This window comes from Erinaceus europaeus, chromosome 12, assembly GCF_950295315.1.
Source record: "Erinaceus europaeus chromosome 12, mEriEur2.1, whole genome shotgun sequence".
Taxonomy (NCBI): Eukaryota; Metazoa; Chordata; class Mammalia; order Eulipotyphla; family Erinaceidae; genus Erinaceus; species Erinaceus europaeus.
The window spans coordinates 50,838,850-50,864,418 of record NC_080173.1 but is presented as its reverse complement, the minus strand read 5'-3'; the positions used below and the strand labels follow the sequence as shown (position 1 = coordinate 50,864,418).

The following is a 25,569-nucleotide window of genomic DNA, read 5'->3' as shown; positions in this document are numbered from 1 at the left end:
AAACCTGCTGGGAGCTGAAGAGTGTGAAAGAAGGTCATTTCCCCCCTTACTGACTGCATGGACTGGAGGACACAAGGTGAAGAGCTCCGCAACTAGGTGGAGCCCTTACACTCTTACTCTTTAGAGACAGGACGGTCTGTCTTACTCTTTAGAGACAGGACGGTCTGAGAGAGTTCTCCAGACAGTGCAGCTCCCGTACCAGTTAGCTCAGAGCTTCTGGAAATGCAGGATCAGAAGATGGATCACCCAGTAGAGGGCATATGTTCCATAAGTAAGACCTTCGGTTTGGGCCCCAGCACCATATGGGAGTACCATGGAGGCATCAGAGGAGCACTATGGCTGGTGGAGTAGTGCTGTGGCATCAGCATCTCCTCTCTCTCTCTTTCTCTCTCTCTCTCAGAAAAAAAAGAGTGGAAGGAAGGGAAGAAGGGGAGGAAAAAAAGAGTGGAAGGAAGGAACGGGGAGACAGCATAAAGATTATATGCAAACAGACTCTCATGCCTGAGGCTCCAAAGCCCCAGACTTAATCCTCAGCACCACCACAAGCCAGAGCTGGTAAACAAAACAAAACAAACAAGCAAAAACAGTTAAGTTGGGCTAGGGAACACACTCAGTGGTGCCACATGTGTCCTACTTTCATTCCTTGTCACAGTAATTTAAGAAAAGAAAAAAAAAAGGAAAATACAGATTACAGGGTAATGGTGGCATGTCTGGTTAAATGAGCACATTACAGTGCTTAAGTACCTGGGTTCAAGTCTCTGTCCCCACCTGCAGGGAGAAAAGCTTCACAAGCGGAGAAGCAGGGCTGCGGGTATCTCTCTGTCTCTCACTCTCTATGCCTCTTCCCTCTAAATTTCTCTGTCCTATCACATAAAATAAATTAAAATTTTAAAAAAGGAAGAAAATACAGATTGCTATGACCACCTCAGACCTGCCCTACCAGCATCCCTGTCACCTGGGCATCTGTATTTCCTCAGGTAACAAACAATGAGTGGTCAGAACTCCCAAGAAATGGGGAAAGTGAAAAAGAGGAAGCATCCATGTAGACGTGTGGTCACAAAAGTGCTGCAGTGGCCCAGGAGGTAGTACAGTGGGCAGAACACTGGAGTCTCAAGCAGGAGGTCCTGCATTCCGTCCCTGGCATAGCATATGCCAAGGTGATGCTCTGATTCTCTCTTGCTCAATAATTAACACATAAATCTTTAAAGAAAAGAAAAGGTGCTGCCACTGTGCCATGCGGAAAGGAAGCTAAAAGTGGGGGTACAGAGTGGCATGGGCCCAGATAGAGAACAGGTGGGAACCCGAGCCAGGTACGTGGCAGGCGAGGGATGAGATGGGGAGAAATAGACACAGAACGGCCAGGAAGTGCTGAGGCTGAGGCATATAACAGAGCTGTGGAAACCATCTACACTGACCTCGATGAAGAAGAGAGCAGCGTTGGAGGTGGGGTGGCTGTTGATGTAAATCCCAATCAGGATGATGGTCGCCACCAGGAGGACTGCCAGCACAATGCCCACAATGGTGCCCAGGTGCACAGGGGGCCCCTTTGTCTTGGGGGACAGGTTGTTCTGAAGGCCTGTGGAGAGAACGTTGGTGTAGGGGGACAGGAAGGTAGAGGCATGCAGTCCTGACGTCTGAAAGTCCTAGAGATGAAAGCTGACAGGATCCACTTATCAAGCACATGAAAGGGTGGGGCAGGTAGTAGGTGAGATCCTCAGATGTGTGGCATCAACATTATGGGCATCATCAGGTGATTTTGAAAAAAAACAGTGGTTACCCAAGTGTGCTAAGGGCCCTAAAAGTGCTCTTCAATGCTCATGCCACAAACATGCTTTGAAGAAACCCTCAAAAGGCATGTGATGGTGAAGATTTTGCCATTTGGAGTCTGGCTGCCTGGGTTCAAATTCCGACTGCCAATGTGTGACCCTGGGGATTAATTAACCCCCTTTGTGTTTCTATCTTTTTAAAATACATATTTATTTATTTATTTATTTTGTTGCCCTTGTTTTTCATTGTTGTAGTTATTATTATTGTTGTTATTGATGTCACTGTTGTTGGATAGGACAGAGAGAAATGGAGAGAGGAGGGGAAGACAGAGAGAGGGGAGAGAAAGACAGACACCTGCAGACCTGCTTCACCGCCTGTGAAGTGACTCTTCTGCAGGTAGGGAGGCCGGGGCTTGAACCAGGATCCTTACGCGAATCCTAGCGCTTTGCACCACCTGTGCTTAACCTGCTGCGCTACCGCCCAACTCCCACCACTTTGTTTTTCTGCAGAACTTCTCTGTAGGATAATAAGAACTAAAGTGGCCTGTGAGGTGCCTCAGTGGATAAGGAACTGAACTCTCAAGTGTGAAGTCCTGAGGTTGATCCTTCGCATTGCAGAGTGATGCTCCAGTTCTCTATCTCTCCCTCACAAATAAATAGATCTTAAAAATAATAGTAACAAACTAATTGACATTCTTATGAGGATTGAGACAAGAAAATTCTTTTGAAGTGCTGAGAACTATGGTTGATTTCTTTCTTTTTAAAAAAAATTTTTATGGGGGTCGGGCGGTGGCGCAGTGGCTTAAGCACATGTGGCGCAAAGCGCAGGGACCGGCCTAAGGATCCTGGTTCGAGCCCCCGGCTCCCCACCTGCAGGGGAGTCGCTTCACAGGCGGTGAAGCAGGTCTGCAGGTGTCTATCTTTCTCTCCCCTTCTCTGTCTTCCCCTCCTCTCTCCATTTCTCTCTGTCCTATCCAACAACAAATTGCGTCAACAAGGGCAATAATAATAACCACAACGAAGCTACAACAAGGGCAACAAAAGGGGGAAAAAAATGGCCTCCAGGAGCGGTGGATTCATGGTGCAGGCACCGAGCCCAGCAATAACCCTGGAGGAGGAAAAAAAAAGTTTTTTTTATGATGTATGTATGCATGTATGTATGTGAGAAGAGGGAAAGGAGAGAGAGTGTTCTTTAAGGTCAGGGATTGAGCTTAGGATCTCAGCTTGAAAGGCCAATACTTTCTCCACTATACCACTCCTCCTGGCCCACTGGCTGGTTTCTTAAGACATTCTTAGTAATAATAAGCTATTGTGATAGCAGAATAATAATTTCTTTAAAAAAATTTTAGAAAACCCCGGACTTCCGGAGGCGGAGCTACGAGCAGCAGATCGCTTTCTCTCCTCTCCTCTCCTCTCCTCTCCCGGATCAACTAGGAATACCAAAGGAGACCACCCGGACCGAAACAAGACAGGACTAGAATGACCACAGAAACCCAGTAAATCACCCGTGAGTACAAACACGCGTGGCTGGTGACAGAGAGGAGAGAGGGGCCTAAGGAGAGATTAAGTGACTGCTAACAGTTCGACAGTTTGTCAGTGGAGACACCACCTCCAGTCTGCTCCACCAACAAGGGGACAGCTGAAGGGAGGAAAGGACTCCCCAGAGACTCACCAAGTACAACTCTGAGTCTCCATTGCTACTACCCTCAGAATCTGGAGCAGCAACAGGGAGGGACACCAGGGTACAGAGATCTAACCGGGAAACTCAGGAGAAGACCTATACCTCGGTGGCATAGCTGAGGGGCTGTGAAAGTCTCTTTGCATAACCACTGGATTATCTCTGCCACACCCTGCTTTATCTCTTGGTCAGGAGTCAGTGATTAAGCCAAGAAGCCTATTGATAGTTTAAAAGCCCTCAGGCTACCATAGCCTACAGGGGAAAAAAAAAAGGCTTTTACACCACTGAACTCCAACTCAGGGATTGAAAAACCTCTTAACTTATATAAAATGGTTAAAACAACAAGAAAAAATACTGGAGACTCGAACCAGGACAAGAGTCCAGCTAAAAGTCCTCCAGAGGGCGAAGCACAAAACAACAAGTTCAACATCCAAACATTAGCTAAGGAAATAATAACAGGAGTGAGTAAAGAATTTGAAAAAATTGTAATCAGAACTGCAGGAACAACAAATGAGAATATGGAAGAAAATTCTAATAATCTCATGGTTATTAGAGAGCTGAAAGCTGAAATCACTGAGCTAAGAAGGCAACTAGCTGAACAAGCTAAAACAGTATCAGAGCAGGGCAACAAAATAGATGAACTCCAGAAAGCAGTAGAAGGCAGAGAGAATAGAATCAATGAGGCTGAAGACAGAATTAGCAAGATTGAGGATGAATTAGAGACAACTAAAAAAGAAGTAAGAGATCTCAAAAAGAGATTAAGAGATGCTGAAAACAACAACAGAGTCCTATGGGATGACTTCAAAAGAAACAATATACGCATTATTGGCTTACCAGAGGAAGAAAGAGAAGGGGAGGAAGAAAGCGTTCTCCAGGCCATAATAGCTGAAAATTTCTCTAGTCTAGACAACACCAAAGACATAAAGATTCAAGAAGCCCAGAGGGTCCCAAACAGAATTAACCCAGACCTAAAGACACCAAGACATGTCATACTTAGATTGGAAAGGAATAAGGATAAAAAAAGGATCCTCAAGGCTGCAAGAGAAAAACAAAGAGTCACCTACAAAGGAAAACCCATAAGATTAGCAGCAGACTTCTCCATACAAACACTACAGGCCAGAAGAGAATGGCAAGATATCTATCGAGTGCTCAAAGAGAAAGGCTTTCAGCCAAGAATACTATATCCTGCTAGATTGTCATTCAGACTAGATGGAAGCATCAAAACCTTCTCAGACAAGCAACAGTTGAAGGAAGCAACCATCACCAAGCCTGCCTTGAAAGAAGTTCTGAAAGGTTTCCTATAAACAACCAGACCACCACAAATAGAACATATATCAAAACACTCTAAAACTCTACAAGAATGGTGTTAAAATATCTTCAATCTTTGATATCAATAAATGTGAATGGCCTGAATTCACCTATTAAAAGACACAGAGTAGGAAGATGGATCAGAAAACACAACCCAACAATATGTTGTCTACAGGAAACTCACCTAACGCAACAAGACAAACACAGACTTAAAGTGAAAGGATGGAAAACTATCATTCAAGCCAATGGCCCACAAAAAAGGGCAGGAACAGCTATTCTCATATCTGACATGATAGACTTTAAAATACATAAGATTAAAAAAGATAGGAATGGACACTACTTAATGCTCAGAGGATCAGTCAATCAAGAGGACTTAACAATTATTAATATCTATGCACCCAATGAGAAGCCATCTAAATACATCAAACTTCTACTGAAAGAGCTACAGCAATATATTAACAGTAACACAATCATAGTAGGGGACTTCAACACCCCACTATCTCAACTTGACAGATCATCCAGGAAGAAAATCAGTAAAGACATAAGGGAGCTAAATGAAGAGATAGATAACCTAGAACTATTGGACATTTTCAGAGTCATTCAGAGCAAGTTGTGGTATATATACACAATGGAATACTACTCAGCTGTAAAAAATGGTGACTTCACCGTTTTCAGCCGATCTTGGATGGACCTTGAAAAAATCATGTTGAGTGAAATAAGTCAGAAACAGAAGGATGAATATGGGATGATCTCACTCTCAGGCCGAAGTTGAAAAACAAGATTAGAAAAGAAAACACAAGTCGAACCTGAAATGGAATTGGAGTATTACACCAAAGTAAAAGACTCTGGGGTGGGTGGGTGGGTGGGGAGAATACAGGTCCATGAAAAATGATGAATGAAATAGTGGGGGTTGTATTGCTAAATGGGAATCTGGGGAATGTTATGCATGTAAAAAAAAAAAAAAGAAGTATAAACGCAAAGCAGAAATTGACTGAGTTTGGAGTATGGCACCAAAGTGAGAAAGCAGAAGTATACTAGAGTTTGCAGTGAGTACCTCCCTAATACTTCCTCTCCACTTTTCCAAGCTTTGGGTCCATGATTGCTCAACAATTTGTTTGGCTTTGTATGTTAACTCTCTTTTCAGTCACCAGGATCCAGGTATCATCAGGATGCCGGCCAGACTTCCCTGGATTGAAGACACCACCAATGTGTCCTGGAGCTCAGCTTCCCCAGAGACCCATCCTACTAGAGAGGCAGACTGGGAGTATGGACTGACCAGTCAACGCCCATGTTCAGCGAGGAAGCAATTACAGAAGCCAGACCTTCTACCTTCTGCAACCCTCAATGACACTGGGTCCATGCTCCCAGAGGGATAGAGAATGGGAAAGCTATTGGGGGAGGGGGTGGGATATGGAGATTGGGCGGTGGGAATTGTGTGGAGTTGTACCCCTCCTACCCTATGGTTTTGTTAATTAATCCTTTCTTAAATAAAAAAAAAGAAAAAAAAATTTTAAATTATTTTTATTTATTCCTTTTTGTTGCCCTTGTTGTTTTATTGTTGTAGCTATTGATGTCGTTGTTAGATAGGACAGAGAGAAATGGAGAGGGGAGGGGAAGACAGAGAGGGGGAGAGAAAGATAGACACCTGCAGACCTGCTTCACCGGCTGTGAAGCGACTCCCCTGCAGGTGGGGAGCCGGGGACTTGAACTGGGCTTCGCGCCATGTGTGCTTAACCTGCTGCGCTACCACCTGACTCCCAGAGCAATCATTTCTTTAAAACCTGTCACTATGTGGTACCAGAGTGCAACCTCCTGGAGGATAAGGAAATTGTCTTATTCATCTGTGCCCTCAATATTGAGGGAAAAATAGCAGATTCATTGTAAGAGCTCAATAAAAAAGAACAACCCTGACACCACCTGGGAGCATCATGGCACCAAGGGAAGCTCAGGCTGCTGTGGTATGTGTGACACTCTATATATCTGAAGTAAAAAGAAAAAGTCATCCAGGGAGCAGTGAAATGGCACACGCATTAGTCCCTAGCATTGCAGTAGAAAAACAAGTAGAGAACAAGATCCTCATCTCCCCCCCGTAAAGTGATCTGAGGATAAGAAAAGAAAAAAAGAAAAGAAAATCCACAATAGAACTGAGGGCTAAAAAATCAGCAGGTTCTCTCTGAGTACATTCCAAGGAAGGCATTGAAGACCACTGAGCTGGAAGCTCATCCAACCCCCTATCCCCTCTTGTATCTCTTGAGGCTGTGGAAATACAGATTGATGGAGTGATCTGGCCAAGGGCTAGGTCAATGCCAGCCTCGAAGAAACATAGCTGCCTGACATTACCAGGGGTGGCTATTTGCTTCCTTTTGCTTCTCCCTCCCCTAAAGGGATTCTGGAAGGTGACACAGAGACGACAGATGATCATGTGAGCCATAGAAACAGAATCTTTTTACAAAGCTGTGGGTGGGATGGGAATCAGTAGAGGGCTGGGATTTGTTTTATTATTATGTAATTTATTATGATGATGATGATGATTTTTAAAGATATTTATTTATTACTTCCCATTTGTTGCCCTTGTTGTTTTATTATTGTAGTTATTATTGTAGTTGTGATTGATGTCATCACTGTTGGATAGGACAGAGAGAAATGGAGAGAGGAGGGGAAGACAGAGAGGGGGAAAGAAAGACAGACACCTGCAGACCTACTTCACCACTTGTGAAGCAACTCCCCTGTAGGTGTGGAGCAGGGGGCTCGAGCTGGGATCCTTCCCCGGTCCTTGTGCTTTGCACCACCTGCACTTAACTCACTGTGCTATTGCCCGACTCCTGATGATGATTATTTTTAGCAGAGCACTGTTAAGCTCTGGCTTATGGTGGCTTTGAGGATTGAACCTGGGACCTTGGGGCCTCAGGCATAAGAGCATTTTGCATGAACATTATGCTATCTCCCCTTCCCAAGATTTTTTCAAAGCAAGTTGCATGCATTGAAAAATCAGTGTCTGCCTTATCCTTTTCACACTGTAAGCAGATGACACCCAGGAGAAAAACTCTGGGCCCTGCATTGCAGTGACTGGTTAGTACTGCTATCTGCCAATAGGTGAGACAGCTGAGGGGGACCAGTGCACCCCCACCCTTACAGGCAGTCAACCTGCAGTGACCCTGATGGCCTGATCTGGGCTGATCAGGGTCTGGGCTGATGAGCACATGGTGCAGAGTGAGAGGGACACCTCTCACCCTCACATACACGTTGTAGACTCACACCCACTGCCCACAGGAGAATAATGCTTGCTTCCATCCCTGGTACATTCAGAGCATCTCCTCTCCTGCTGGAACCCCAGACAGTGTCTCAGCCACTGGGGTGGAAAGGCACTTCCATCTCCCACTTAGAGTGGCTGCAGTCAACTGTGGTCATGAGAGTCCTACAGCAGCCCCAGAGGTGGCTCAGTGGATAAAGTATTAGACTCTCAACTCTGAGGTTCTAAGTTCAATCCCCTGCATTGCATGTGCCACAGTGATACTCTGATTCTCTCTCTCTCTCTCTCCTTCTCCCTCCTCTCTTGCTATCAATAATTAAAAAAAAAAACACAAAACAACTTTAGGGTGGGGTGGGTGGGGGAGATAGCATAATAGTTGTCTGAAGAAACTCCTGCCTGAGGCTGGTTCAATCCCCCATAACATCATAAGCCAGAGTTGAGCAGTGCTCTGGGGGGGGGGGGGGGGGGGAGAAGAAGAAAGAAAGAAAACTTTTTTTTAAGGGCTTCTAGCTTCTAAATGCCATCAAAGAGATTAGCCTCCCAGCTACTTCTGGGAATAGGAGGTCCCATTTTCTGATGCCCTGCAAACTTTTGTGCATACTTTGCCACTGCAAGTTGGGAATGACAGGAAGCCCACTGCAAGACAAGCTGCTCTTTATCCCTCACTGACTGTGAAGTCCACGAGGACAGAGGCCAGCAGCCACTTCGCACACACAGTCGAGCCTGTGCCAGCTCAACCTGTCCCTCCTCCCATTGCTTTTAGGACAGTAGATATTCAAGAACAGTGAGTGAGGCCAGAACTAGAGGAGGCTCCTGGCTGAGATGAGAAATGTTTGGATGGAGATAGGGTTCTTTACTTCTTCACTCGATGGAGTCTGTGCCTAGAAGCCCTCCCTACCTCTCCACCCAGTAGGAGGTCCCAGAGGCTTCTCTCTCTTCCTGTCACCCCACTCAGAATATAGATGGGTGTCTGCTGCATCCTGTTGGGGCTGGGCCCAAGAAGCAATGGGTTTAACCAAATGGTGCTCCACTGCACTCACCATCTCCTCCTGCATAGGGATTCAGCTTGGTGTCATCTGCAAAAAGGAGAGATGAGTGGAAGCATTACAACCTAGGTTACTTCCAGTCCAGATGAAACATTAGGGATGGGCAGCGATGTGGGGATATGGCAAGTGGAGCAGGGCTGACATCCATCATCTCTCTGAGACTGGTAGGAGTTCACCCAAAAAACCTCCCAGCCCCTCCTCCCTCCCCTCAGATGGCCTTGTTGCCAGCTTTCTGCACCTGGCCCAAGGGCAGGAGCTATTTTTTTTTTTTTTTTTTTTTAGGGCAGGAGCTATTAACTGAAACTGCTGCACAGATTATAGTTAAGCTTCCATTTCCTGCAGGCAAAAGGGTGTGGAGGTTCCTTAATAGCTTAACCACTGAGATTGCATCAGCCTTTGCTCCAGCCTGTTCCTGGTAAGACCCGCAACTGCCCTGTCTGCAACTTGTTCCTGCTTCACGAAAATGGCCTTTAAAATGATTGGTCTGACAATACTTCCTCTTTTCTGCCTGCTTGCTCAAGTATAAGAATACCTCCGTGTTGGGGACTGAGTGGTGGCGCATCGGGTTAAGCATACAACATGCAAGAATACCTCCATGTAACCCAGTAAATGCACTATCCCCTGCCATAGTGTCTAGTGTCATCACTCAGCGCACTCACCCCCACTGCATCCTGCTCTTCTCCTCCTCTATGACACCTCTCTGGTGGCCAGTGGAGTGGTGGGCATGGGGTGGGCAGGGCAGGCCTTACAGAGCTTGCTCCGCACAGCCCAATGACAAAGAAATGAAAGCTCAGCAGGGGTGGTGATTTACTCAAAGGCACAGAGCACTGTCACAATGGAACAAGTCATTTCATGTCTTGTGTTCACTTGATCAACAAATATTCATTGTTTACCACTCTAAATTGGGCACTGGGAGTGCAGAGCATAGAAGAGATCTTTGATCACAGAGAGTTAACATGTGGGGATGGTGGAGGGACAGTTAAAATCCAGCATAATGAAGCTGGTGGGGGAGAGGGTCAGGTAAAAGATAAAGATGAAGATAAAGATGAAGAGAATCAAGAAGTGGTTCAAAGCAGCATAATCTGTAACAGCCAAAACCTGGAAGAAACCCAAATGTTAAACAACAGATGAGTGTCTCAGTAAGTTGTGGTGTATATACGCAATGGAATACTACTCAGCTAGTAAAAATGGTGACTTCACCTTTTTCATCCCATCTTGGATGGAGCTTGAAGAAATCATGTTAAGTGAAATAAGTCAGAAACGAAAGGATGAATATGGGATGATTTTACTCACAGACAGATGTTGAAAAACAAGAACAGAAGGGAAAACACAAAATAGAATTTGGACTGGAGTTGGTGTATTGCACCAAAGTAAAAGACTCTGGCCAGTGGTGGGGGGGTTCAGGTCCTGGAATATGATGGCAGAGGAGTACCTGGGGGGGCTTGAATTATTATGTGGAAAACTGGGAAATGATACGCATGTACAAACTATTACATTTTACTGTCAACTATAAGCCACTAGCCCCCCCAATAAAGAAATTTAAAAAATAAATAAAAAGAATCAGGAAGTGGGGGAAGAGGAATGGAACTAGGGAAAGGATTTCCAGACAGGGGAAAGTTCATGGGCAAAGGCCCGGAGGCAGCAAGGACTCGGCTGGTTGAGGAGCACAAAACAAATTAGTGTACTGGAGGGTGGAGAGGATGTGAGTGGGGATGGTGAGAGATGAGGCCAGGGGTGGCAGTAGCCTTCCAGAGTCTCCAAAGAGCAGCAAGAAACTGAGGAAGGCTTTTAGGGGATGTGTGTGTGTGTGTTCATGCACCCCATTTCCACACCAAGACACTGTATCTCAAGATGGATCCTGAGGCTTCCTAAATAAGTCCCAGTGGCTAACACTTCCTGTGGTTCTCCCCTTGCAGATTCACATCTCAAAAAGGAAAGGGAGGGATACTCTTTAGGAGAATGCTCTAGATGAGTGGAGCTTATCCTCATAAGTACCAAAACCTGAAACAAACTGAGTCATTCAAAATATGCAATATGCATTTCTTTCCTCTTCCCTCTCCAGACCTCCACCATCCATATCATTGTATTTAATTTTTTAATATTTATATATTTATTGGATAGAGACAGCCAGAAGTCAAGAGGGAGATAGAGAGGGAGAGAGACAGAGAGACACTTGCAGTCCTGCGTCACCATTCGTGAAGCTTTCCCCCATAGGTGGGGACTGGGGGCTTAAACTTGGGTCCTTGTGCATTTAATATGTGCACTCAAATAGGAGCACCACCACCCAGCCCCTGTCATTATACTCTTTAAAGATATATATGGAGAGAGAGAGAGAGAGAGAGAGAGAGAGAGAGAGAAAGGCAGCAGAGCATCACTCTGGCATACTCACTTCTGGAGATCAAATGGAGAATGAACACAGTACCCCATCATACTTTTAAGTCCAAAGTTCTATCCATGTGCCACCTCCCATGCCACCTGCACAGGGGAAGCTTCATGAGTGGTGAAGCATGTCTGCAAGTGTCTCTCTGTCTTTCTCCCTCTCTATATCCCCATCACCTCTCAATTTCTGTCTGTCCTATCAAGTAAAATAGAAAGAAGAAAAAAGAAATAGAAAAAAAAAAAAGGCTGCCAGGAGCAATGGATTTGCAGTGCAGTCACCAAACCTCAGCGATAACTCTAGTGGCAAACAAGCAAAAATTGAGAGAGAGAGAGAGAGAGAGAGAGAGAGAGAAATCACAGCACCAAAGCTTCCTTCAGTGTTGCGGAGGCCAGGATTGAACCTGGGTCATATGCATAACAAAACAGGTGTGCTATCCACTTGCCAATTTAAGAATATTCTGTAGTTACTGGACTTCTGGCAGCTCCAGTAAATGTGGCAGACTTGGGGATGGCAGAGAAACCCCTGAGGACAGCCAGGCCAGCAAGTGTCTCTTTTTTCCTCTCTACCTCTCTACTTCTGTTTTTATCAGAAAAAGATTAAAAAAAAAAAAAGTGTGTGTGTGTGTGTGTGTGTGTGTGTGTGTATGGCGGAGGGGTTTGCTGGGGGGTGTTGGTGGAATCATCTTGCAGACATCAAGCCCTAGCAATAACCTTGGTGGGAAAAAATTATTATATATTTTTTATCACTAAGCCTTTTCACTGGAGGGCGAGGGAGATAGCATAGTGGTTATATAAACAGACTCTCATGCCTGAGGCTCCTAAGTCCCAGGTTCAGTCCCCCACTCCACCATAAGCCAGAGCTGAACAGTTCTCTGGTGTTTCTGTCTCTCTTTCTCTCTGAATCTCTCTCAAAAATAAAATAAAATATTAAAAAAAAAAGCTTGTCACTGGCACTTCCACCACTTCCAGTGGACTATTTGTTTTTCTTTAGAGAGTGAGAGACAGAGAGGGAGAAAGAGACAGGGAGAGAAGGAGAAACATCACAGCACTGCTCCACTGCTTGTATGGATTCCCTTCTGATTAAGCTCAGAATTAGTGCCCTGTTCTCCTATCCAAGATAAATAAATGGGAGGATCGGGGGAAGCTGTTTGAATCCTAGGATTCTCATGAGAGGAGAAAGCCCCAGCCATTCCAAGAGCCTCTAAGGCAGTCTTGAAAATTGCATATTACAGAATCCCATGTGGTGTCCTGGGGCTTGAACCTGAGTTCTCACACAGGGTAGAGTATACACTCTACCGGGAGAGCTATTTCCTGGCCCTTCAGGCCTCTCATCTTGAAGGACTGGGGCAATGTCATTCCATGAGATAGTCTCTGTTGGTGACAGTGAGTGTCCGAGGGCAGCACTCCTGTCCAGGAGTGCTTCTTTCCCCTCGTCCTTACCTTCTGTGGTGAGGCTGTTGATAAAGAGGGAGGAGGAGGTGGTGGTGGTTCGGTCTCCATCAAAGGGGCTGAAGGAGCTGAAGGAGCTGTCTGGGGAAGAGGAGTAGTGGTCCTCATCCTGGAAGTCCTCACACGTCCTGCCCTCAGCCTGCAAGCGAGATGTGGGGCTGCCCTGAAAGGAGGCCTCACACTGGAGGACAGAAGGTGTGAGAGGCCAGTGCTTGGTCCCAGATGTAGCAGCCTCGCCAGAGCTGGGCTTGAGTGCACAGAAGCCTCCCACAGGCCAGCTATCTGTCAGCTGCATTTGTTTGTTTTTGCCACCTGGGTTATTTTTAGGGCCTGCACAACAAATCCATTACTCTTGGGGGTATTTTTTTTTAATAGTAACAAAAGGAAATTGAGATGTAATCCAAGTCACTAACTTCCTCTGTGCCTTCATTTACCCACTCTAGCCAACAGGGGACTGTCCCTTCTCCCAGTTCCTAGGGCCATGTTAAGACTCTATCAGAACAAGATTAGAAAACACAAGTCGAACCTGAAATGGAATTGGAGTATTACACCAAAGTAAAAGACTCTGGGGTGGGTGGGTGGGGAGAATACAGGTCCATGAAGGATGATGAATGACATAGTGGGGGTTGTATTGTTAAATGGGAATCTGGGGAATGTTATGCATGTACAAACTATTGTATTTACTGTTGAATTTAAAACATTAATTCCCCAATAAAGAAATAAATTATTTAAAAAAAAAGACTCTATCAGAGAATGTTTAGGGTAGCAGTGGAATGCTGGGCACACCAAGGCACCTGGTCTGCAAAGCAGATGAGAGAGGGATGGAAAGAGAGTGAAAGGAGGCTTGGATGAATGTCTATGTTAGTTTGCAGTGTGAGCATAGGATGTCCAGAATCCTAGTGTTGAGTGTTCTGGAAAATTATGGCAATGAGAAGGAACCTGACTGGGATTCTAAGTAGGAGGTGCCTTGTTCCCAGAATGACTGCTACCCACAGACTCCCAGAGGACCCAGCTGTGGCTGAGGACACACCCGGAGTCTCTTCTGCCAGGACCAAGGGTTCCTGGAGAGCCGCCCTTGGCGGCCAAGTCCTCAGAAGAGCACGCTGCACTTTGGCACCCACCAAGTCTCCATCCCACCCTAGCCCCACCCAGCTTCCCACGGCTGCTCTCACCAGCCCTAAACATTCTAGGACTTAAGTCCCAGGTGGCAGAGAGTCCTGGAAAAGAGCTATAAGATAAGGAAGAGGCAGCCCTACTGTCCCCACAACCTGGCTCATGCAAGACTCTCACCTCCTGGGCACAGCCGTAGGTCAGCCACTCTTGGCGGTAGCGGTCAAAGCCACTGGAGCATCTGCAGGGGGACCAAAGGTCAGAGGTATTATGGGATTGACAAAGAAGCCTAAGGATGAGTGTGTGTGTGTGTGTGTGTGTGTGTGTGTGCGCGCGCGCGTGTGTCTAATGTCCCAGGACTGGGGTGATCAAGTTCACCAAGACCAATAAGAGGGTGCTCCTGGCACCATGAGGCCATAAGATCCAGAGTCAGATCTTCCTGCTACTTTAATTCCTTCCTTCCCAGAAGGAAGGGGTGGTGTCTGTAGCCTCCTCCCTTTCTTAACAACCCCCCCCCACCCCCAGGACCTTTTACTCACTTCAATAGCACACATACCAACTTCCAGAACCACCGGGGCATGAAAGGTCCATAAAGGCCATGCAGTCCATCTAGTCCTGACTCAGGAGGACAGGACTAGATGGACTGCATGGCCTTTACGGACCTTTCATGCCCCGGTGACTGCAGTGTCATGAAGTCGCTGGGAATCCAAGGAGTTCACTTAGATGCTCTTGTCTGGGGAAAGTCTTGTTCATTCACAGAACCTCCCTTTTTTGTGGAAAAGAGATGCCCGGCCAAGAGTAAACTTTAGCAGATTCCAGCAAAACCACCCTGTGTGCAGAAATAAGGGTCCTGAACTAGGGAGGTGCTCAGTGATAGGGCCCATGCCTGCCTCACCTGTGTGAGACCCTGGGCTAAATGCCTGGTACTGCATAAGCCAATTAATAAAGTAAGACATGAGGGCCCTGCCAGAGGCTGAGAGGGATTGAAAACTAGCTGTCAAGGGTCCCTAGAGAGGAGACTGTACAGCTTAGCTGGGCCAGAAGATGCCAAGTGTTCCCCTGAGGAAGAGGTGGGGGCCTGAGTGTGTTCTCTATGGTATCATGCTCATATTACTGTTATTTGCCTTTTCTTGAAGTTGTATTTTATTTATTTCATGAATGAGAGAGAGAGAGAGAGGAAGAGAGAGAAAGCCAGAGCATCACGCTGGCATGTGCAGTGCCAGGGATCAAACCTGCAACCTCAGGCATGCAAGTCCTGCACTCTATCAAATGAGCTATTTCCCCAACCACCCATTCTTGACTTTTGGGTGTTGGATGTTGGAGGCTGAGTCACACAGTGGCAGCCAGCCCCAGGACTCAGGGTTTTTCTGAGGTCCTCTGGATCAGCTCCTCACACTGGTGCAGTGTTCTCAAGCCTGAACCTGCACAGGATGAACAACGCCATGAAGCTCCACTGCAGAAAGAAGCAACCTCTCTCTGAGGTTTGGCATCTCTCCTGTGAAAGTCCCAGATGGCTTTGCAAAACTGGGGGGCTTGGGGACCAGGGAGTGGCTCAGAGGTAGAGCCAGTGCCTTGCATCCATGAGACCTGAAATTGATCCTTTAACATCACATTTTAAAAAACGGGGGGAGGGGGACAGGTGGTAGGTAGCACAGCAGGTTATGGCACCAACACCAAGGACACCAAGAATCCCAGTTCAACCCCCCCCCCCCCCGGCTCCCCACCTGCAGGGGGTCACTTCATGGGCAGTGAAGCAGGTCTGCAGGTGTCTATCTCTCCCCACCTCTGTCTTCCTCCTCCACTCTCAATTTCTCTGTGTCCTATCCAACAACAGCAATGGCAACAAGGGCTACAACAAGGGCAACAAAATGGGGGAAATGGCCTCCAGGTGTAGAGGATTTGTAGTGCAGGCACTGAGCCCTAGCAACAACCCTGGAGGGAAAAAATAAAATAATAAAAAATGAGAAAGAAGGAATCAAACACACCCATCCAAAAAGATTTATATATACCTATGTTCATAGCAGCACAATTTGTAATAGCCAAAACCTAGAAGCAACCCAAGTGTCTAACAATAAATGAGTGGCTGAGCAAGTTGTGGTATATACACACAATGGAATATTTCTCAGCTATTAAAAGTGGTGAATTCACCTTCTTCACTTCACCTTGGATGGAGCTTGAAGGAATCATGTTAAGTGAGATTAAGTCAAGAAAGATAAAAATGAATATGGGATGATCTCACTCAGAGACAGAAGTTTAAAAATAAGAACAAAAAGGAAAACACAAAGCAGAATTGGACTGGAGTTGGTGTATTGCATCAAATTTTTTTTCTTTTTTGTTTTAACCAGAACACTGTTCAACTCTGGCTTATGGTGGTTCGGGGGATTGAACCTGGGACTTTGGAGCCTCAGGCATGAGAGTCTGTTTGTATAACCATTATGCTATCTACCCTCCGCCCACACTAAATTTTTTTTTAAATGAGAAAGATAAAAACAAATAGAACATCATGAATGATGAAATAGTACTTTGGTCAGAGTGGTTGCCTCTCTCTTATTAAAAAATAAACTGCAGTTTGCCCAGGTTTGAGCACAGCCACCATCATATGGATGTGGAAACTTTGGAGCTGTGGTGTCTTTCCTTCTCTCTCTCTCTCTCTCCCTCTCTCCCCAACTGAAATCAATCTCTCTCTCTCTCCCCAACTGAAAAAGTCAGCCTGGAGCAGTGAATCCCCAGACACAACATCAAAATACAGTCTGATGTTGGAGGAATTAAAATACTATGTTCCTGAACTATATAACTCTTAATATTGTAAAGAAAACAAACTGAAGTCCTGAGAGGATGAATAAGAGCACAGCTGGTGCGAACACCTGGGTGGCCTGCTGAGGACCCCTCTCCTCCTGGCTCAGGGATGTGCCCCGGGTGCCAGGCAGGCCATAGGGAAAGATGATGGCTGCTATTTCTGCACCAGGGTGCTGGCAGGGAGCAAAGGAAACACTGACAAACGCACGACAGCTGCGTAGAACTCAGATGCTGTAATGGGCAATTTTCGAGACTGCCTTAGAGGTTCTTGGAATGGCTGGGGCTTTCTCCTCTAATGAGAATCCTAGGATTCAAACGCCCCCCCCCCCCCATTTATTTATCTTGGATAGGAGAACAGGGCACTAATTCTGAGCTTAATCTCTAAGGAAATGACTTCAGAAGGAGTGGAAGAGGAGACAGACTTAACAACCATACCCCTGAACCTAAATCTCATCCAAAATGTTCTTTGCTTCCAAAACCAAGCAAACACAGCCTTGTGATTTGTCCCAGATTTCCATAGGCGTCAGCCCTTTGCACACCCTGGATTTATGGAAGCCTTGTTATAGCCTGAGAAAGATCTTGAGGTGTTTTAGGGTCATGGACAGTAGGTCTGTGGATCATCCCCTGTCTCAGCCAGCAGAGTGCATGCCTGCTGGCAGGTAAGGGCTGTGTTAAAACATAGTCTCCTAGGTTTTTTTTCCCCAGAGATACTAATGCAGAGGCCTGGGAATCTGCACGTTTGACTCGAGCTCTAGCTGATTCAGAGCAATGACCCACTCTTTGAGAAGCCTGACCCTAGGATGAACCAGCCCTTCTTGGGTTTAAGGAACAGGTTGCGTAGCTGGCACCCCTGAATGGTCTCCCAGAAACCTATTATCACCACAGGTACCCTGCCCCATGATCACCTGAGTCCATCACAGGCCTCAAGGAGAAACTCACTTCTGTGACATTCTTGCCCCAGGGGTCAGCATGGACTGGCTCAAGAGACTCCCTTGTTGGCAGTGAGACAAGGCAGGGATCAAGCCACGTCACCCTCTGCCCCTCCTCCACAATTTGCCTCCTGGAACTAGAGGATGAGCCTGGGCACAAACCTCTGCAGGACATGGCACCAGCTGCAGTTGAAGGTCAGGTCTGAGGACATGCAGGTGTCACAGCTCTGATGCTGCAGGCAGGCTGCAAAAGAGAAGGCAGCAGCCCTCAGCAGGAGTCCCCCATGGGCCTTCAAAAGGTGTAATTTTCCTGAATCCTGGCCCTCTCATGACTGGGAAGTCTCAGATTAGCAGGAATCCTAGAGATCATTAATGCTACCCACATTCCTTCCAACCTTACTCCTGTCACCTTCCCTCCTTCCCATCCCCTCTTCCTTCTCTGTCACCAGGGGGCCAGGCCCTGCTAGAATTTAGTAGTAAGTTTGGCCCCTGCCTTCCAAGACCGTAGAAGGTGGGAAGACAGCAAATAAACAGATAACTAAGACAAGAATAACTGCATAATTATCTTTGTGATGAAGGTTATGAAAGAAAATTTCAAGGAATCTCACTTAGTCTGGGGAGTTATGCTTCTGGGCTGCTGCCCACAATTACAGAGTTAGAAAGGATTTTTAAAAATTGAGATATAGGGAGTTGGGCTGTAGCGCAGCGGGTTAAGCGCAGGTGGCGCAAAGCACAAGGACCGGCATAAGGATCCCGGTTCGAACCCCGACTCCCCACCTGCAGGGGAGTCGCTTCACAGGCGGTGAAGCAGGTCTGCAGGTGTCTATCTTTCTCTCCTCCTCCTCTCTCCATTTCTCTCTGTCCTATCCAACAACGACAACAACAATAATAACTACAACAATAAAACAACAAGGGCAACAAAAGGGAATAAATAAATAAAATAAAATAAAAAATTGAGATATATTCTGGGGCTGGGTGGTGGCACACCTGGTTAAGTGCACACACTACAGTGCACAAAGATCCAGGTTCAAGCCCCTGGTCCCCACCGGCAGGGGGAAAGCTTCACAAGTGGTGAAGCAGGGCTGCAGGTGTCTCTGTTTCTCTCCCTCTCTATTTCCCTCTTCCCTCTCGATTTCTGGCTGTCTCTATCCAATAAGTAAAGATAACAATGATTTTTTTAATTTGAGATATATTTGACATATAACACTGTGTAAATTCAATGGGCATAACGCATCGACTTAATGCATATATCCTGCAATACGATTGATTGCCATTGTAGCCTTAGCTACCATTTCTATCATGTTCATCATGTGATAGTTTTTTTTTTCTTGGGGTGTAACTATTAGGATCTAGTTTCACAACAAGTTTAATGTCTATGGTGCAGTTTTTTGTTTGTTTGTTTTGTTTTTTTGTCTATAATCACTGAAAGGATTTTTCTAAGACGTTCTGGTCTGACCCCCATCCAGTGCTGGCTGGCTAGGGGCACTCACTCCTCATGTGGTGGGAAAGACTTCAGAATCTGGCTCCTATCTGCTCCCAGAGAAGCCTGACTGCTGCCTTTGAAACATTAAACTAGGCACAGGTCATTCCCTCTTCTCTGGTGCTGAACGACCCACAGAGGGTGCCCTGACCTCACAGCACATGCAGGCTTACATCTTCCCTTGGATGTCACCCTGCTATCAGTGCCTCGGCATCTCATTTGTTAAGGAGGGAGGATGCTCTACCTGCCTGACAGATCTGATATGAGGATGACCTGAGATAACACCCACCCTGCGTTTATAAAAGTGCTGACACAAGCTGAGCCTGGAACATGCTACGTGCTATAGGCTATAGTCCTATTCCTCCTTGCCATATACCTATTAGGTGTTTGTTCACTCATTCATCTGCACATTCATTCCTCGTCTTTTGTTGTTGTTGTGTTGTGTTTGTTTGTTTTGCCACCAGGGTTATTGCTGAATGCATGGTTCTGCTCCTGGTGACTTTTTTTTTTTTTTTTTTGGTAGAGGATGAGAAAGAGGAGAGGGAGAGACAGAGAGGAGAGACATCTGCAGCATTGATGTACAGATCATGAAGCTCCACTTTCCCACCCCTGCAGGAGCTTGAACCCTGGCCCTTAGGCATAGTAACATGTGTACTTTACCAGGCAAGCTGCCACCCTCCCCCTCCACTATTCATTCTTTCAGTAAATATTTATTGCAGCTCCACCATGGTCCAAGCACTGTCTCAGGTGCTAGAGATACTGAGGGGGATAGGAAAAGGCAGAACAGTGCCCACATGGAAACTGGTTTTATGAAGAAGACCCAACAGATATAAGGACAAATACATCGACCCTGGAGTCCTGGTGGTTAGAAGGGCTGTGGAAAAATAAGTGGAACGAGGACTGGGTGGTGGTGCACTTGGTTGAGCGCACATGTTACAACGTACAAGAATGCAGGTTCGAGCCCCTAGTTCCCATCTGCAGGGGGAAAGCCTTGTGAGTGGTGAAGCAGTGCTGCAGGTGTCTCTCTGTCTCTCTCCCTCTCTATCACCCCTTTCCCTCTCAATTTCTGGTTGTCTCTATCCAATATATAAAGGAAATATAAAAGTAAGTGGAACAGAATGACAGTGCTAGGGATAGGAGCATATTCTGTTCAGGGAGGTTAAGCAATGACCTCTAAGGAGAGAACAAGTGAACAGAGATTAGGATTAGGGAAGAAGTAAAATAGTAGCTTTCCTGGGAAAGTTCAACCAGGAGGAGTTCCGTGAACAGGGCTAGAAGGATTGCATTTCAGGTCTGTTCCCACCAGCAGCCAGGATGGTAAGGTGAGAGAGGAGACATGGAGATATAGAGAGATAGCTATAGCATTGTTCCATTGCTTTGAAGATGTGTGCTCTACTAACTAGGTAAATCACCACTTGCCCCACTCTCATTAAAAAAAAAAAATACAGATTCCTCTGAGTGTGGTGAAATTATGCAGATCAAAGCCCTAGCAAAAGCCCTGACAGCAAACAAACAAAAGGAAGCAACAATTAACTATAAAGAAAAAGTTTGCTGGTCCACTCAGTCAGTAAACACCTCTCTCTCTCTCTCTCTCTCTCACTATGAGTTGCCACAGGCCTCTACCATAATGTACTAGCACTCCATGCATCCCCACCAAGATGGCATCTGGGAGCCAGCCCTGGGAGAGGGGGAGCTAGCAGAAGAACTGCATGGCCACCTTCAGGCACTTTGTGGGAGAGACCAGCTATAAGTGATACTGTGTCTTTTTGTCTGGCTGACTTTAGCAGGCCCTGTAAGGGTGGATGGAAAGGCATCAGCAGGAAATAGGCAGGCCTGGCTAGCACTCATGTGAGAGCTCTCCGGCTACATTGTTCCCTGGAGCATCCGGAGGTGTTTGCAGGTGGACAATTAAATGTACGTAGGATCCATAGAGAGAGGTTCACTGTTGTCGCCACGTTAGAGGAAACACACTTGGGGAGAGTCACAGAACTGAGAGTGGCTAGTCTGGGTTTGAACCCACGCATGTCTGAGCCTAGAAGCTAAGCTTTTGATCATGTGGGGTGGCTGCCTTCTGCCACAGCTCCCACCCTCCCCACCAGATCACCTTCTTACAAGTCTGTTCTAAAAGAGAAGCCTGCCACAGAGTATGATGCCTTGGAAATCATCCCTCTCAGCTCTGTAAGAATCTTGCCTAATCTTCCTCATCCCAAAGAGAGAAAGTGTAGGGCACAGAAATACAGATTTTTCTCAAGATAAATTTAACTGGTTTCCCAGGTGCTCTAACTACAGCTTTGGCAAGACGGTCCTCTTCAACATGCTGTACCCATGTGGACACCCACACAGAAACCCATGGCCTGGTGGTTCCCATTAATTCTGCAGGTCCTTTAAAAGGCTCCAGTCAAACTAGCCATGACAAAAAGGGAGCCTCAAGGGATAATCATAAAACCCACTGACCTTTATTTCCCATCTGCATTTCTGATGTCCTACATGCTATTAAATGCTCACAAAATTCACTGGAGGGGGTGGGAAGTGGTTTAAATGCACAGTGTCCCAGAAATGCATTCCCAGGACATTTGACTTCTTCCATGCAGGTCGTTAGCCCTGTCCTTGAATGTCCTTATACTGACAGTTTTATTTGAGTCGCTGGAGGACTTGAGGTTTGCTCTCACCAGTCCTTGAAAAGCTTCTTGTTTCCAGGCTCTCGCTCCATCCTATCTGTAGAGAGGGTGACTAGAGTGGAGCTGTGACTTGCACCTAGAACCTGCCTCTTTTTCTGAAGTAAGACACCTGCTGACCCTCACTGAGACACTGCCTAGTATTCTAGAACCTTCATTCTCTTCTCTCTCCAGAAGCGAGAAACATCACAGAAGGTATGGAATAGGCCATAGCTTTGGAGGGAAACTGGGAGATTCTGTATGACAGGAGAGAAATCACTCTCCTTAAAAATACAAGAATAGATGTGCATCTAGACTGTCCTCACTGTCTCCAGCTGCCTTGCTCATACTATGAAAAGCATCCAACTCCTATGCTACCAGGTCCACATCAGCATTGGGGCCACAGTCAGAGTATACCTCTAACTACAGGAGAAGTGGGGGTACAACATGGGGAAAGGGCAGTGACTGAGTGCACATGTTACCATGTGCAAGATCCTGGGTTCAAGCCCCCGGTCCCCATCTGCAGGAGGAAAGCTTCACAAGTGGTGAAGCAGTGCTACAGGTCTCTATCTATCTGTCTGTCTGTCTATCTATCTGTCTACCTTTCTTTCTCTCTCTCTCTTTCCTCTACCTCCCCCTTTCCTCTCAATTTCTGTCTCTATCAAATAATATTACATAAATACATAATTAAAATTTTAAAATAAGGTATTGAAAGAAAGGAAGAAAGGAAGAAAAGATAAAAAGAAAAGATGCTGTTTGTGGCTGGGTAGTGGAGCATCCAGTTGAGTGCATGTTACCAAGAGCAAGGACCAAGATTCAAGTCCCCAGTCTCCACCTGCAGGGGAGAAGCTTCACAAATGGTGAAGCAATGCTGCAGGTCTCTCTCTCTCTTTTTCTCTTCTTCCCCTCTCAATTTCTCTCTTTTCTAGCAAACACTAGAAAAATAAAAGAAAAAGAATGTTTGCTGTCATATAGCAAGCACAGTCCAGCTCTGGGTCTGGGATGTGGCAGCTGGTATCACAGTTGCCATGCAAGTCTTTGTACCTCTGGAGCTTCTAAGGTGAGCAGAGCACTGGGAGGGAGGTAGTGAGAAATGGAGGCTTAGAAACATCAGGTGGGAAGCCTGGTGGTGGCGCACCTGGTTAAGCACACGTGTTATATAGTGCGCAAGGACCCGGGTTCAAGCCCCCGGGCCCCACCTGCAGGGGTGAAGCTTCACAAATGGTGAAGCAATGTTGCAGGTGTCTCTCTGTCTCTCTCCCTCTCTATCATCCCCTTCCCTCTCAATTTCTGGCTGTCTCTATCTAACAAATAAATAAAGATAATTAAAAAATTAAAAAAAAGAAACATCAGGTGGCCTTAACCATAGAGAAACCAATGTGAGCCTAGGAAAGGGCTCCATCTGACTCCGAGATTCTTCTTTCTAGTGTGGCCTCCTCTTCCTCCTCCTGCTCCTCTCTCTTCGCCTCTTTCCCTCCTCTCCCTAACCTCCTCTAATGGGAATGACCCCCCCCCACTTACTTGGCAATGGGGTGAACTCCACAGCAGATGTGCTGGTCACCTTGCTGGGGTCCAACTCCACACGGTGATATTCAAAGATAGCCCTCCGCCGAGATTCTGAAACAGATTTAAAAAAAAAAAAAGACAAATGTGAGAGACTAGAAGATAGGAAGCATGCCTTGCCATGCTCACATCTCTGGTTGGAACCCTGGCACCACATGGAACATTATAGCACCAGAGGAAGACATAATACTATGATGTCTCCCCCTCTTTCTCTCTCTGAAATGAAAAAGTGGGCCAAGCAGCAGCAACACTGAGCCTATATAAGGCCCCTGGAGCTAGAATATATATATATTCTTTTCTTTTCCTTCAAACCTATCTCCTGCTTTCAAAGATGACTGGAGTGGTGGGATCTGTAACTTATGTAAACTTTTTTTTTCTTTTTTAAATCTACTTCACCCTTCAAGACTTCAGGCTTGATATACCTTCCTTGAAGACTTCTCAGGCACAGTGAGGAGCCCCTCCTCTGAGGCCCAGAGCCACCCATGCAATGTCTAGTGTCACCTGTCATACAGCCCTACAACACTGACTTCACTGGTCATCCTCTCACAGCCTTTGAGCTGCCCGTGAGCAGAGCCTGCAGTTTATCTGTCTCTGGCCCCAGAATCTAGTACCCGGTCCCGAATGAAAGAGGGGTAGGGTTAGGGTTAGAAATGACTGTGGCCAGGTGGTGGTGTACCCTGGTTAAGTGCATGTGTTATCCAGGGCAAGGATCTGGGTTCAAATCCCCAGTCCCTACCTGCAGGGGGGAAGCTTCATGAGCAGTGGAATTGGGCTGCAGGTGTCTCATTGTCTCTCTCTGTTTCTATTTCCCTTCCCTCTCAATTTCTCTCTGTCCCATCAACTAAATAAATTAAATTAAAAAGACACATAAAAATTAATGACAGTGAATGAATGGGTTATACACAATCATGAAAATGTCAACCACGTTGACCCGCAGTGCAAAAGGAAGACTGTTTCTCCTTCCCAACCCCTCCATAGGTTTTGGCATTTCTCAAAGGGGACCTCAGACAGTCAGATATACCCCTTCCTATATTAACAGTGAGAGGACAAGAAGAGCTGGTTTGCAGGGTCTCTCCACCTGCTGAGCCTTAGTTAGAAGGAAATGGAGTAGGAAGGATGAAGGGAGTCAGAGTTGGGACCCAAAGAGGGGCATGGAAGAGTCAGAGGGGTCAACTTTAGGGACAGAGAGATATAAGGGACAGTGTGTGTGGGGGGGTTTCCCAAGAAACCTCACAGTTGAATCTATACTTGGATCTCCCGGCTATCTTGGTTGAAGATCTCCCTCAAATAAGGAGGATAGTCAGAGATGGCCAGATGTCCTTCAAAAGCTAACACCGCCCTCCAAGTAGGGTAGGGCCTATGGCATGGGCTAGGAAGGAGAAAGAGAGTAGAAATATATGTTTAGGGCTGGGCAGTGGCACACCTGGTTAAGCACGCACCTTACTTTGGCAAAGACCAGAGTTCAAGCCCCTCACTCCACACCTACATGGAGGATGTTACACAAGTGGTGAAGCAGATCTGAAGATGTCTCTCTGTCTCTCCCTCTCTATCTCCCCCTCTCCCTCTCAATTTCTCTCCCTTCTATCAAATAAAATAGAAAGGGGGGATGGCCACTGGGAGCAGTGGATTTGTAGATTTGTAGTGCCAGCACTGAGCCTCAGCGATAACCCTGGTAGCAAAGAAAGAAAGAAGAAAGAGAGAGAGAGAGAGAAACTGAGAGGGAGATGGTGGATAGGGCACTGGACTCTCAAGTGTAAGGCCCCAAGTTTGGTCTCTGACACTGCATGTGCCAGAGTCATACTCTGATTCTCTATCTTGTGTCAATAAATAACTTTTTGTTTGTTTGTTGCTTTATTTTGTTTTGCTTTCTTTTTACCAGAGCAGTGCTCAGCTCTAGCTTATGGTAGTGCTGGAGATTGAATCTGTGACCTTTGGTTCCTCAGGCATGAAAGTCTTTTAGCACAACCACTATGCTATCTCCTCATTCGTAAATAAGGTCTTAAATATGTATATGTATGCTCATCTCCTTTGCCAACTCATATGTGTTTGAGTGTATGACTTTGGTAACATTTTTTATTTTTATGTAAACAGGATCCTTACTATCCCCGTCTGAGTTGTTTTCCTTTAGATGATCTTGCCAACATCTGGGTCCCGCCTCACT

At 46.2% G+C, this 25,569-nt stretch overlaps 1 protein-coding gene across 5 annotated transcripts in view; it reads right to left on the bottom strand.

Moving 5' to 3' along the window:
- The window catches only part of PLXDC1 (plexin domain containing 1), an 83,713-nt gene that overhangs the window by 9,440 nt on the left and 48,704 nt on the right, over positions 1-25,569 (bottom strand). For 4 of the 5 annotated variants that reach the window (XM_060203593.1, XM_060203590.1, XM_060203592.1 and 1 more), the window contains 6 exons: positions 23,367-23,462; positions 17,874-17,955; positions 14,167-14,227; positions 12,868-13,015; positions 9,043-9,078; positions 1,416-1,576 (listed from right to left, as the gene is read on the bottom strand). In XM_060203593.1, coding sequence (XP_060059576.1) covers positions 1,416-1,576; positions 9,043-9,078; positions 12,868-13,015; positions 14,167-14,227; positions 17,874-17,955; positions 23,367-23,462 — 584 coding nt within the window. The remainder of the gene's footprint in view (positions 1-1,415; positions 1,577-9,042; positions 9,079-12,867; positions 13,016-14,166; positions 14,228-17,873; positions 17,956-23,366; positions 23,463-25,569) is intronic. The other variant, XM_060203591.1, reaches the window with a different exon arrangement.